General features: G+C 34.8%; 2 protein-coding genes across 2 annotated transcripts; both read right to left on the reverse strand.

The window, feature by feature from the left end:
• Positions 1-535: 535 nt before the first annotated feature.
• On the reverse strand, positions 536-3,320 carry LOC122297584 (amino acid permease 3-like). The gene is made up of 7 exons (XM_043107694.1): positions 3,208-3,320; positions 2,892-3,012; positions 2,548-2,781; positions 2,317-2,425; positions 1,999-2,216; positions 1,517-1,665; positions 536-1,375 (listed from the first exon to the last, which is right to left on the reverse strand). Exons 1-7 carry the CDS (start codon positions 3,256-3,258, stop codon positions 719-721), a joined length of 1,539 nt encoding a protein of 512 aa, XP_042963628.1. The 5' UTR covers positions 3,259-3,320; the 3' UTR covers positions 536-718.
• A 9,669-nt stretch (positions 3,321-12,989) lies between these two features.
• Positions 12,990-13,757, reverse strand: LOC122296595 (amino acid permease 3-like). Its single transcript, XM_043106397.1, has 2 exons — positions 13,665-13,757; positions 12,990-13,547 (listed from the first exon to the last, which is right to left on the reverse strand). The coding sequence occupies exons 1-2, from the start codon at positions 13,755-13,757 to the stop codon at positions 12,990-12,992; spliced, it is 651 nt and encodes a 216-aa protein (XP_042962331.1).
• Between the last annotated feature and the right edge of the window lie 284 nt (positions 13,758-14,041).

Below are 14,041 nucleotides of genomic sequence, written 5' to 3' on the forward strand. Positions count from 1 at the left end.
TTTTCTGATCCCATCCACCAGTTTTAGTGCATGACCAACCATATGCACGTAGTTGGCAGTTAGAGCTGCATTTCTGTATCACATGCGGTACAGAAATGGCAGTCATATCAATTCAACCCCAAGAAACATACTAAAAAACAGACTGAAGAAATAAAATATATTTTGTACTACAGACAAAAACCGAGTAGGAACGTGTGCGTGGAAGGACTGAAAGCGCCACCACTTTGCATCACGCAATTAATTATAAAGTTCCTTGATTCGGTCAGGTTGGTAGGCCAATAGCATGAATTACCAGCTCGCGCCAAAACACCCCACATATATGATTCTTATTTCCATACATATAAATATATATATATATATGTATGTATTATGTATATGTATTTAAGTATTCTATTACCACATATTGCGAGATGCATTCCAAAATAATGCTGTTAATAATAAAAAAACGTACATACGAATTGATTATAAATGATAGAAAATATAAAACCTAACGGATCCGAGAGACTTTAATAACTACATATTTGTCATTTTTAATTGTAACTTAATACAAAGCATTGATATCCGGCCATGAATATATAGGAAAATTACATGAAGATACACACCTTAATTTATTATATAAGGAAAATCAAACCTAAGTTTATTTAACCTGCAAAGTGTTTGATTTATGGCCGGCTAGAATCGTACTCCCATAGACGAAATGAAGTTGATCATGATCTGCCTAGAAATACTTTGGCTTGAAGGGATTATAATAATTAGACCCAATACTAACACTAGAGGCAGCAGCTGTGGCTATGGTACCAATGAGGGACCCGACACTGAGGATTTGAAGGCAAATCCATCTTTTGCTCCACTTTGGTATCTCCTTTTGCACGATATACATCTCCACTGGGAAGTAAACTGCCATAGGCCAAAAGGCCAAAATCTGAAAGAGTTTAAGCAGGTCGAGGTAGATTGGTAGAAACATTGATAACGCAGTGGTTGTGATCACGAAAAGTGTCCTCCAAACCAGTCGAAATAGGTTGAGTTTGTAGGGACCAAAATGCCTGCAGCCGGTCGGGATTTTAATGTCTTTGGTGATGAGTTCATTATCCGGGAATCTCTTTGCTAGGGTTTCCTCAACCATGGCCAAAATGGGTAGCAAATAGATCTGGTATCCTCCAGCAAATTGGAGTACAATGGCAGCAGTTGCTATCATGTTAAGCAGCCAATATGATTTATAGAAGCCATGAAGGAGGAATACAGGAGAGACGTTATTTCCAAAAGCAGCATAAAGCAAGCAGCCATGAAGCATGGAGACAAAGGTTGTGAGTATAAGGCTAACTCGAGTGGCCTTTTTCATTGTCTCGGCTTCTGATGGTGGGGATTTAACTGTATCCTGTTTTACATGATTTGTTTAATTAGTTGATCAACATCATGATATTAATCATGGATGTAAGAAAACACAAAAAAAAAAAAAAAAAAAAAAAAAAATGCTATGAATTCAATATATACTTTGGACATGAGATATATATTATACCATGATTTCGATAAGGACAGCTGATAAATCGTATGCAAGAGCTATTTCCCCGACTGCTTGGACGATCTTCATTATTTTTTGGGCTCGAGTCATAGTATTATTACTATCCGTTAATGCAAGGTGATCTGCATAATATACCCCATGCACACCTGACAAGAAAATATAGGTATTTTAGCAAAATATGGCAAGATCAGAATTATCAATTTAAATATTGTACATATCAATATACCTACATAGATAAATTAAGAAATCATTTATGGATATTAAAACTTATAAATTCTAAGAAAATTATATAATTAAACAATTAGCACAAAGATTTTGGTTATAAAATGAAAACTTTGAGGTGAAATGTCGTGCTTGACAGGTTCTTTGGGAGATCTAGTCTAGCAAGGTCTTTATGCAAGCTTTGGCCAAGTGTGACACATGTACAAGTTGTCCAGGAATATAATTGAGCATAACGAACACAACTTGTAGGTACGTACCTGCAACTTTAGCGATAGCAAGGCCAAGTCCAATTCCTGAATAAAGTAGGAACATCATAAGACACAGAATGGACAAACTCATGCGCAGCTGAGGAAACTTGGGAATTTGAAAGAGAATTATTTGAGCAACGGCGAAAGCCATGAAGTATGGCATGGGATTAACATAACATGCATCAGCTGCGTTGCGACAATTAATAGAGAGCCCGTACTTGATATCCCTGTTTGATAACAACCACACAATGTCCCATAATTAAGTAGGCACTAAATTAAAGGATTAATCAAAATGATAATTAAGATATTGTACACATGATTTCAAACCTAGCTACGTGCATCATCATTAGGGCTGCAAATACAGTGTACTCGCTGGCTGCTGCAAGAAGGTTCAGGTACTGAATCACCAAGCAGATCTTGAAGTACTTTGCCCCATCTAGAAAGTAGTAATATAAAACCATGAAAAGAAAAGAAAAAATACTTCAAGATCAAAGCTGCAATTAACAATATTGCATTGATCATTGACTTTTTTTACTTTGATTGGAAAAAAAAACTTACCCAAGTTGGATCGAATGGCATCCATGTAAGTATGGTTTCTCTTGGCAGGGACTTCAGGTGAAGGGTAGCAAGCGCACGGCAAAGCGGAGGTACAGTAAGTCAAGAGGGAGAAGAAGATTACCCCGGCGGGACCAGCTACCCATCCAAGTCGTGCAACGTTCCCTGGCAAGAACATATACTTGGGGCTAGCCACAATAGCCGTTGTTAAGGAAACACACGCACTCCGAACATTCCCTGCACCGTCGAAAAGTTATATATATATATATATATATATACACACATCAAGCCCACAAACCTACCCATGACAGAAAATATTATTTCGAACTCCGGCCTGCCTTAATTACCTGCTCGCTTTGGGCTGCGGCCATCGTCGTCGACGAACTCAGAGTCGCTGCAGTGTCGTGGGTCTTGGTATGGAAGCTGGTTATTTGTGGCAGTGTTCTGAATCTGATGCATCTTTATGGACTGCATATATGGTTTTAAAAACGCATCATGAACATAAACAAGAATGAGTTTATTTAACATTTATGATGCATTTTCAAAGTGACAAGGAGGAGCTCAATACAGAACTCCAGCGATTTTGGGAATTCCAGAACTTCCATTGTGTGTGTGTGTGTTCATGGGCATAAGCGAGAGAGAGAGAGAGAGAAAGAGAGTAACTTCAGCTCCATCACATGAGTTCTGATCATGACTGAGAGCTTGAGTTCTCATGGCTGTGTTCGCTGCAGATAATTGCAGAAACCCGACTGGTAGAAATGGCGTAAGAAAGTGTGAATGTGTAAGTCTGCGAGGAGTTTGGGAGTCAGATATATAAAGAGGCTTGTGCCATTTAGTAGACAACAAACAGGCATTTTGCTTAAAGAGGCTTATGCCATTTAATTAGTAGCGGGAGCCACCGATAGGCAAAAACAATTTTTTGTTTTTTTTTTTAAATCATTTTTTAATATTTTTAAACATTTTAAAAAAATATAAAAAAATTATAATAATATTAAAAAAAATTCTTAATCATTAAAGAAAAGAAAAAATTGAAAAAAAAATAAAATTGGGCCAGCGGTGCCCCCTAGTGGGAGTCTGTCTGATCATGAGGGACGTACATGAATCTTTAAATCTGATCTGCGGGTTAATTTCTAAATTTATAATAAGAGAAATACTATTCTCATCAAAGTTTTCTACCGAAAACTTTTACCGAATTGTGTTTTTATTTTTTATTTTTTTATAATGATTAAGAAAATATATTTTAATAATTTTATTATTTTTTCAAAATATTTAAAATGATTAAAAAAATGTGTAAATAAAATAAAGTAAAAGATAATAAAATAATTTAGCCTTTTCGGTACCCATTCGATAAGCATTTTTCGGTGTGCAGCATCTCTCATGGGCAGAGATACGTGCCTATGTTCTTTCGTAACATTAATTGTTAAAAGAATAATGATATATTTATCACTTTTTTATTATTATTTTATTATTTTTTTTAATTTTTAAAATATTTTTCTTTTACTTAATAATTAAGTAAATGATTATCACTAAAATTATATATTTTTTAAATTTTTTCTTAATAATTAAAGATGTTAAAACTATATTTAAAAGAAAATAATAAAAAAAAATACACTATAAATAATAAAATAATAAAAAAAAAATAATAAGTGTATCATTACCCTTCAACAAATCCTTCGTTCCATAGGCTCACGAAATGATGATCCCAGATTCCCCACCCTTCTTTCCGCTCTCTGTTCCTTTTCCATGATTTTTTTGTAAATTTTTCTTTTTCAAGAAATCCATCATTCCATACGTAGCTACATTCATAATTAGCTTTGAGTGATCAGGATGATTTTGAGGATAGACACAGAGAGAGAGAGAGAGAGAGAGAGAGGCGGCAGAGGTTTTTATGTTTGGGGGGGGGGGGGGGGGGGGGGGGGGGGGGGGTGTGCGAGCTGTGAGACACAAAGGGACGTTTTGCATGGCTTTATTTCTCCCGTTTCGCTTTCCTTTCTTGCTTGGTTGTCTACCTTGTTTCTTTGTGTGTGTGAGGCGTGAGAAAGGACAGCGAATCCCACTGACGTTTTATCTTTCAGTGGCTTGGTTGGCGTGGGATTGTCGTTTTCCCGTCAACCAAGCAAGAAAGGAAAACGACAATCCCACTGATGGCTTGGTTATCTTTCAGTGGGATTGTCACTGATCCCACGCCAATCGAGATAGACTGACGTTTGTTGCTGCAGTAGTCACCTGCAGGTGGATTCTCTTTTCCGACTACTCTGGAGCCCAGGCAACAGTGCGCTGGCCACCGTAATTGACTTCTTCTCTATCCTGCGCTGATATAACTGTTCTTCTATATAACACATGATCATTAGAGAGGTTCGTTTAAATCTAGTTGGTCAAACTCTGGTTTATAAACAGGATGGAAAACATGAAGCTCTCCAAGTCCTTAATTTATATATAGGAAAAATATAGTTACAAATATAATTATGAATTATGTACTAATCTGTGTATCAATGTGATGTGATTGATTAAAAAGTAGATTTTATTTAAAACAGTGTTAATTTAAATTTTAAGTATGAATAAATCAATATTGGTACACAGATTAGTGCGAGACTGTTCTTATATAGCAAAACTTTAATATATATGTGGAAAAAAAATTTTAAATTAGTTTTTTCCTATATATATATATTATTTTAAAGCTGCAACACATTTATTTTTAATTTATATCTAGAAACAAATTAAAAAGAACGTCTATATACCTCGAGATAATGCGTCTTTCATTAGATAAATTAATTAGTCAATATATAGCATTGAGTCATATAAAATTTATTGATTAGTAATTAATACCATCCAAAAAAGAACTTAATTTATAAAATGCTTGAGATCGAAAAGTATTAGCGTTCAGTTTTGTATATTCATAATAAATTAGCTAGCTATCTCAATTCTCGTGTATGTACTTTTTGTTCAGTCCACATGCGAGATTTTGAGAAATATTGTAAATATTAAAAGAGACCAAGATTGATAATTAGAGAAAATATTAAGAATGAATAAAAAATATTATAAAATATAATATTTAAATAATATAAAAAAATAAATAAATTAATATATGATATATTATAAAAATTAATATATAAAATTAAAAAAAAATTAATAATATATTTTATAGGATAAAGATAAAAAAACTTACTGCTCTTTAATTAGCTGGCTACCTCAATTCTCGTGCATGCACTTTTTTTTTTTTTTTTTTCAGTCCACATGCGAGAGAGAGAGAGAGAGAGAGAGGGGGAATGAGTAGAGGAGGAGAGGGAGAGCTGTGGGGTTTTCGCGGGAGGTAATCATACAAGCTTTTCTCATCTCTTTTAGGTCTGTCGCTTGTCTTGTAACATCAATCAAATCAAACAAAGAAGGAATTTCATATACGCATCATAAATGTTAAATAAACTCATTCTTTATGTGGTCAAGTCGGCTGTCATTACCCAATTACATACTATAAATAATAATTAGATAGTAAATTAATAAAAACCTTATCATTACCCAAGTACAAGTCGGCTGTCAACCGTCAACCCGACATATATGCAGACCGGACATTTAGGGCAGCATGAAATAAGATATAAAATTCTAACTTTATATCATTTAATTATTATAATTTTTTAAAATTTTTATATAAAATATAATAAATAATTTAATTTTTTTAAATATTAATTCAATTTTTTAAATCTTAAATAATAATAATTTTAAAAAAATAATATTTTAAACTTTTATTTAAAATAAAAACTTTTTTTCCCACTCTCCAAATCTCCCCTTAGTCAAACTTTAGATCCCACATCAACATCGTTGTACAGAAACCTTAGACGCCACATCAACAGATCCCACGTCAACATCGTTGTACAGGTACTGGTTGAAATTAATAAATTTTTGTAATTAATTTAAAAAATTTAATTTTTTTTATAATTTTTATATCTGAAAATTATTTTCTTAACTTAAAAATATTATTAAATTTTATTACTGAATTATTAACATTAAATTATTACTGAAAATATAATTTTTTAACCAATAATTTAATTAGAATATAATTAGTAATTAATATAGAATTAGTAGAATTATAAAATATTTAAAAAAAATTAAATTAATAATATTTTTTGACTAATTTGACTATCTATATTAGTTTAAGCCAAAATGGGGGAAGATTACGTACGTTGTTTAGCCTGGCATGTATAAACGTCAAATGGACGAATATTCGTTCATTTTATAAAACAACAGATTTCGTAGGAGTGGTCAAAAGCTTATTATCTGACTCATTCACTTAGATTTATGATATTATGGTGAATTATAAATCTCTGATAAAGTATTTTCCGCGTGAAGTACACTTTTCTGCATTGGGTGATCTTGGTCATTTCAAAATTTTCAATGTACATTGAAGCGAATATGAATATGTTGTCATGGGAAAGAAACTCGGTGCTGCATTTAAATTTTATCAAATTTAAAGTTTCCAGCACAGAATATGTTGTCATGGGAAAGAAACTCGGTGCTGCAGATGCATGTGCCTCGGGAGGGGTGGGAGAGGTGCCTTAGCAATAATATAGGTTACCATTCGTTAGAAATACAAGATTGCAAGATGCCTAAGAAAAACAAAAAATAACAAGAAAGGTAAAGACAAAAAAATCATGATTGCTAGCTATAGATTTTGCTTTTCATTACAACCAATTTAAGATCGGTCTTTTCCTCCCAGGGGATCTTTTCATTCTACGTGGTTTTAAAAAGAAAACAAACACAAGAAAACAAAAATGGATAACTAATAATTTTGACACATAAATGATTTTATCTAATCTTATTATTATAATTTTTTTTTTAATTTTTATATAAAATATAATAAAAAATCCAAAATCATGAAATCGGTCTTATATTTTTAGAATGCATTACACATAAGCTCATCAGCAGTCTTATGCTCATCCCTCCGACTAAAATTTATTAGAGGACACATTTTCTCGTCCCAATATATTATGTTTGAACACAAAATTGTACATTCAAATAGATAACAATATCTGTCAATTTTTTGAAATAAAATTTGAATTTTGTCCTTAAAAATCATATTTTGGAATGATTTTCATTTCGTCCCAAAAACAAAAATTTATTGTAGCGTATAGAAAACCTTTGACTACCTAATTAAGACAAAAATTTTAGATTAGTTTAATTAGACCTTTGTCTTTGTTGTCATTAACATTAAATTAGTACTGAAAATATAATTTTTTAACCAATAATTTAATTAGAATATGATTGTTAATTAATATATAATTTTTTTTATAAGAAACAAAATATCATTAATCCAAGGAAATAATGATTACAGACAATCATCAAGCTATACAGCTTGTGAAATACAATCTGGAATACAATCCCACCAAAGAGCAATATTATCAACCCTAGAGACATTCCGAGCCAACATGTGAGCTACCTGATTGCCCTCCCTATAGACATGGGAAAATTCACAATATTCAAAACATGAAGAAAGCTGTTTAATTTCAGAATATTTCCCAAGCATAGAATTATGCATACTATTATTCTCAAGAGTTTCAACACATAACAAACTATCACTCTCCACAATAAGCTTAGGAATCCCCATGGTAGTACACAATTGTAGACCTCTGAAAATAATCATTAATTCAATAGTTTTCGAACCATCCATATCCACTTCAGTTTTACTAAGCTTGGGAATCCTCATGGTAGCACACAATTGTAGACCTTTGAAAATAGTCATTAATTCAATAGTTTCCAAATCATCCATATCCACTTTAGTTTTACTAATAGCCATTAGAACTTTATCCGAATGATCCCTCAAGACAGCGCCCACACCATTTTTGCCCAAATTAGAAAAAACAGCCCCATCAACATTTAATTTCGATCAACCTAGGTCAGGGAGTTTCCATTTATGGTGAAGACGCAGCTCCCTTGTCGGCCTCTGGACCTGATTGAAACTACGCAACATAGCCAAAGCATGGTCTGCAACATGTTTGGGATGGAGTAATAACTGATCATGCACAAACTTGTATCAAAGAAAACAGAGAGTTTATCATGCAAAGGATTTTCACAGGTATCCAAAGCCATGTCAAAAACAGTGCGATTACTATTAAAACGCAGACCAGGAAAATATGTAGAGAATAAGCCATGCATAGAAGTACAAGTCACCAAAACATGAGTAATAGTTTCGGGGGCTGCCAAACACAGTTTACAAGTGGCATCTGTTAAAACAAGTTTCTGCACTAAGTTGGTCCCCGTAGCCAGCCCATTTTTGCATGCACGCCATGCAAAAATTTTAATCTTATTTGAAATCTTCATTTTCCATAAATGCTTCCAAAGGAGTTGCTGCCCCTGCCTATTTGAAGATTCAGGAAGAGGAATGCCTAGCTTATCATGAATGGCTCGATAACAACTTTTAACACTGAAAATCCCATTTATTTCATGTGACCACACCCTTCTATCTTTCATATTAATAGAACACAGTTGCACTTTAAGAACATCTTGCACCACATTTGGATCGAAGAAAGCCCTAAGCTTGGTTATATCCCAAACTCTTTCATTCTGCAGAAACAAAGAATGGACTGAAGCCATGCCAACTTCCTCCCTCGCCACTACCCCTTCAGCAGCAAGGGACTTATGCCCAGGAATCCATTGATCTCTCCATATATTCATAGATAAACCATTCCCAATTCTCCACTTGCAACTAGTCACTAGCCATTTCCTCGCCTCCCAAATACCTCTCCAAGTGTAAGAGGGACATCGACCCAAACCAGCGTGCATGAAAGTGGTATGAGGAAAATATTTAGCCTTAAGTGATCTGTGCAATAAAGAGTTCTCATCTTCAAGTAAACACCACCCTTGTTTTGCCAATAAGGCTAGATTAAAACTTTGCAAATCTTTAAAGCCCATCCCACCTTGAGATTTCCTTTGACATAACCTCTCCCAACTTAACCAATGTATTTTTCTCTCACTCTCCCGTTGTCCCCACCAAAATTTTGACATCATCCCCTCCAAATCAGAACATAAGCTAGAAGGAAGGAGAAAACAACTCATGGAATAAGTTGGAATTGATAAGGCTACAGCTTTCAATAAAGCTTCATTTTCACCTTGTGACAACAACTTTTCCTTCAAAGACTGTAATTTGTTCCAAACTTTCTGCTTAATAGACTCAAATGCTCGTGCTTTGGACCTCCCAACAATCGGATGCAACCCAAGATACTTTTCATATTGCTGAACCTCCAAGTTAGACCACAAATTCTTAATCTCAGTCCTTGTAGCAGCACTAACATTACCACTAAAAATAATAGTAGTTTTTTCCCTATTAATTTTTTGCCCCGAGACAACTTCAAACCTCTCCAACAACTGCTAAACCAGTCTATTCTCATCTACATCAGCCCTACAAAAAATGAGACTATCATCTGCAAAAAGAAGATGATTAATGGTAAGGGCCCCCCTGCATATCCGCAATCCTAAGATATCCTTTTCCCTCCGAGCAATGCTTAAGAGAGAAATTAAACCTTCAGTACATAATAAAAAGAGATAAGGGGACAAAGGATCCCCTTGTCGCAACCCTCTAGTTGGTACAATAGGACCTTTAGGCTCCCCATTTATTACCATAGAAAAAGAAACCGAACGAACACAACACATGATCAGCTCAATAAAGCGATGATGAAAACCCATAAACTCCATAACAGATTGTAGAAAGCTCCATTCGACCTGTTCATAGGCCTTACTCATATCTAACTTTAATGACATATAGCCCATCTTCTCATACATTTTCTGTCTGAGATAGTGTACCAACTCATATGCAATTAAAACATTATTAGAAATAAGGCGCCCGAGGACAAAAGCACTTTGACTCTCACTAATAACACTTAGTAAAACAGTTTTCAGTCAATTGGTAAAATAGTTGTCCATTGCAAAAAGTAAAAAATTGCCGCAAAAACTCAGTCTACATATTGTGATGAAATGTTTTGTTGCAAAAAATGAAAAAATCGCTGCAAAATATCAGTTTTAAAACTTGATGTTAAAATGTCGCATCAACATCAAAATCACGGAAATTGATGAGTTAATGCGGCGATTTTATTTTCAACAATACTAAAATTGTAGCAAAAAAACCTTTTTCTTGTGGTGTCTTTCTGTGCTAGAAACCTTCCTACCACTTCCTCCACCTCTACCACCCCTCCTTCCTCATATACCTTAGTCTCCCCTTGTAAAGCTCTTTGCTCACTTCCTTTCCCCATCAAAACCTCCCCCTCCCCCACTCCCCCTTCACCACTCTTCTCACTTGCTACAATTTTTTCCTCTGTTTAATGCCTTATTATTTCTTCAATTCCTCTTCTAGCCTCAAACCCTTTCCTTCTATTTTCATTAAAACCTCTCTCCTCCTCACTTCCTTCACTAGCACCCTCCCCGAACATAACTAATTTTTCCCCTTTAACTCCTACAAACCCCCTCTCTCTACCACCCCCTACTTCCTCACCCATCTTGCCTTTGTATTTCCCCTCCTCCCCTATTTGACTACTCTTCACATATCTCACACGAGGCCCTTGACTTGCTCTTAGCCATGTACCAAATTGATCTTCCCCTTCTCATTTACCTCCTGATTCCTACACCATTGATCTCCATGAACTATGTAGCCACATGAAAAACAAAAGCGAGGCAACTTCTTATAGCTGAACGGAATTCACACCCCTTTCCCTTTCACCATCACTATCCTACCTCTCGCCAAAGGCTGAGTAAAATCTAAATTAATTTGGACTCTAAGAAAATTACCCCATCCACTTCCATCCTCTTGAGTCTCCACCTCCTCCACTCTTCCTACTGATCCACCAATTTGTTCCCCCTTGCTTTTGTCATATATGCTAATGGTAGGTTATGCATTCTAACCCAAAAACTTTCCCGCTCAAAAATCATCTTCTGTGGTGGAGTAAATCCATCGAATGCCTTCAGTGCAAGTAGATGGCCATCAAAAAGCCACGGTCTACCCCCCCCCATACCTTAATTTTATCTGCGTGTGTTTCAAAAGTTATCACAAACACATTGACACTCACCTCTGTGAAAATCACAGCCTTACTCACCCTCCATACTTTAGCCATTGTTGATCCCAGTCTTCCTTATTGATACTTCTTGTCAAGAACACCTTCCCCACTAGGCTACGATCCTCCATGTAATGTAAATCATCTGCATCCTCTTCATCGAACACTATATTTTCTGCTTCCCCTTCTGATAGCCAAAATTTCTTCCATTTCTCTTCCAGAATGTTCATTTCCACCACCATTCTCCACCGTATCTAGCCATTCTTCCTTTCCTCGACTGCAGTCACTTCCACTAACCGCCTACCAAAAGAATCTTTTTTCTTTTTCCGTTATAACTAAACCCTCGTGTCTTTCACACACTATAGCTTCACCTTTTCCTTTTCCAAGAGAGAAAAGAGAGAGAACAATAACATTTTCCAACATGCAACTATTATTAAGAGAGTCGGATGCTGCAATCACCTCATAGCTCCACCCCGGAATCTTCATTCGTTGGGTACGTACGTAGGTGATCTTTTTTCTCTTTAATTAGGGGCCTTGGTAAGATATAAATATATATATATATATATATATATGTGGAAAAAGATTTCTAAATTAGTTTTTTCCTATATATATATAATTTTAAAGCAACACATTTATTTTTAATTTATTTCTAGAAACAAAAAAGAACTATCTCGAGATAATGCATCTTTCATTAGATTAATTAATTAGTCAATAGCAATGATTCGTATAAAATTTATTGAGTAATTAATACCATCCAAAAAAGAACTTAATTTATAAAAGAGAAATGATATTTGCAGTCGTGGTTGTACAAGCGTTACGCAGTCTCTTTGAAAAAAGTGAATTAATACGGGATCCATATGAAAAAAAAAACTAACTTTTTAATCGTGGATCCCACTCTTTCTCAAAATGATTGCGTAGCGTTTGCATACTTCACGACTGTATGTAGCATTACTCTTTATAAAATGCTTGAGAAAAGTATTAGCGTTTAGTTTTGTATATTTATGATAAATTAGCTAGCTATCTCATGCATGCACTTTTTGTTCTGTCCTCCCCATCGGAAGCCAACCAGTTCATGATAAAAGCAGGGAGCTTGGAGCAAGACGAAAAGGAAGGACTGAGAAAGTGATGAAACAGCCAGGTTTGGTTACCAAAAATTAAATAATCTCATCTCATCATTACAACTTTTTTAAATTTTCTTATAAAATATAATAAACAATTCAATTTTTTTAAATCTCAATACAAATTAATAGTAAAATAATTATATTATAATAATATTTTATTCATTACTTTTTAAAAAATATTTTATTTTATCTCATCTAAACTACATAATCAAATGGGAAAGGAAAAATAAGATTTTCTAGCTCCAAGGAAAAATAGGGAAAAAATAAACAGAAAGACAAAGAAGATCATTTTCATTTAAGAGCAAATCCATCTTTTGCTCCACTTTGGTATCTCCTTTTGCACCATACACATCTCCACTGGGAAGTAAACTGCGATAGGCCAAAAGGCCAAAATCTGAAAGAGTTTAAGCAGGTCGAGGTAGATTGGTAGAAACAATGATAACACAGTGGTTGTGATCACGAAAAGTGCCCTCGAAACCAGTCGAAATAGGTTGAGTTTGTAGGGACCAAAATGCCTGCTGCAGCCGGTCGGGATTTTAATATCTTTGGTGACGAATTCATTATCCGGGAATCTCTTTGCTAGGGTTTCCTCAACCACGGCCAAAATGGGTAGCAAATAGATCTGGTATCCTCCTGCAAATTGGATTACAATGGCAGCACTTGCTATCATGTCAAGCAGCCAATATGATTTATAGAAGCCATGAAGGAGGAATACAGGAGATACGTTATTTCCAAAAGCAGCAAAAAGCAAGCAGCCATGAAGCATGGAGACAAAGGTTGTGAGTATAAGGCTACGTCGAGTGGCCTTTTTCACGATTGTCTCAGCTTCTAATGGTGTGGATTTAGCTGTGTCCTGTTTTACATGATCTGGTTAATTAGTTGATCAACATGATATTAATCATGGATGTAAAAAAAATAAAATAAAGCTATGAATTCAATATATACTTTGGACATGAGATATATATTATACCATGATTTCAATAAGGACGGCTGATAAATCGAATCCATGAGCTGTATCCCCGACTGCTTGGACGATCGTCAATATTTTTTGGGCTCGAGTCATAGTATTATTACTATCCGTTAATGAAAGGTGATCAGTATATAATATCCCATGCACACCTGACCAGAAGATATATATAGGTATTTTAGTAAATTCACTACAACAAATAAGCGTATTTACGGCGAAACTTAGTCGCCGCAAAAACTCTATTTATCGCCGCAAAAAGACACTTGCGGCGGATAACATTTGTCCCGAATTCGCCAGTAATTTTGAGCCAAGATAGACTTTTTCCGGCTAGTGAGAGGAGGGCAGAAATCTATCATTATTTGCGGCGATATTTAGTCGCC

Source organism: Carya illinoinensis, chromosome 15 (assembly GCF_018687715.1).
Source record: "Carya illinoinensis cultivar Pawnee chromosome 15, C.illinoinensisPawnee_v1, whole genome shotgun sequence".
Lineage (NCBI taxonomy): Eukaryota > Viridiplantae > Streptophyta > Magnoliopsida > Fagales > Juglandaceae > Carya > Carya illinoinensis.

What these genes read in the sequence shown, in the direction of transcription:
- LOC122297584 (XM_043107694.1), bottom strand. Translation starts at nt 3,258, where the DNA reads ATGAGAACTCAAGCTCTCAGTCATGATCAGAACTCATGTGATGGAGCT. An exon ending in ACTCATGTGATGGAGCTGAA is followed by an intron (nt 3,013 to 3,207) that starts GTTACTCTCTTT and finishes CCATATATGCAG; the next exon opens with TCCATAAAGATGCATCAGAT. An exon ending in TGCCATTCGATCCAACTTGG is followed by an intron (nt 2,426 to 2,547) that starts GTAAGTTTTTTT and finishes ACTACTTTCTAG; the next exon opens with ATGGGGCAAAGTACTTCAAG.
- LOC122296595 (XM_043106397.1), bottom strand. Translation starts at nt 13,757, where the DNA reads ATGACTCGAGCCCAAAAAATATTGACGATCGTCCAAGCAGTCGGGGAT. An exon ending in CCGTCCTTATTGAAATCATG is followed by an intron (nt 13,548 to 13,664) that starts GTATAATATATA and finishes CATGTAAAACAG; the next exon opens with GACACAGCTAAATCCACACC.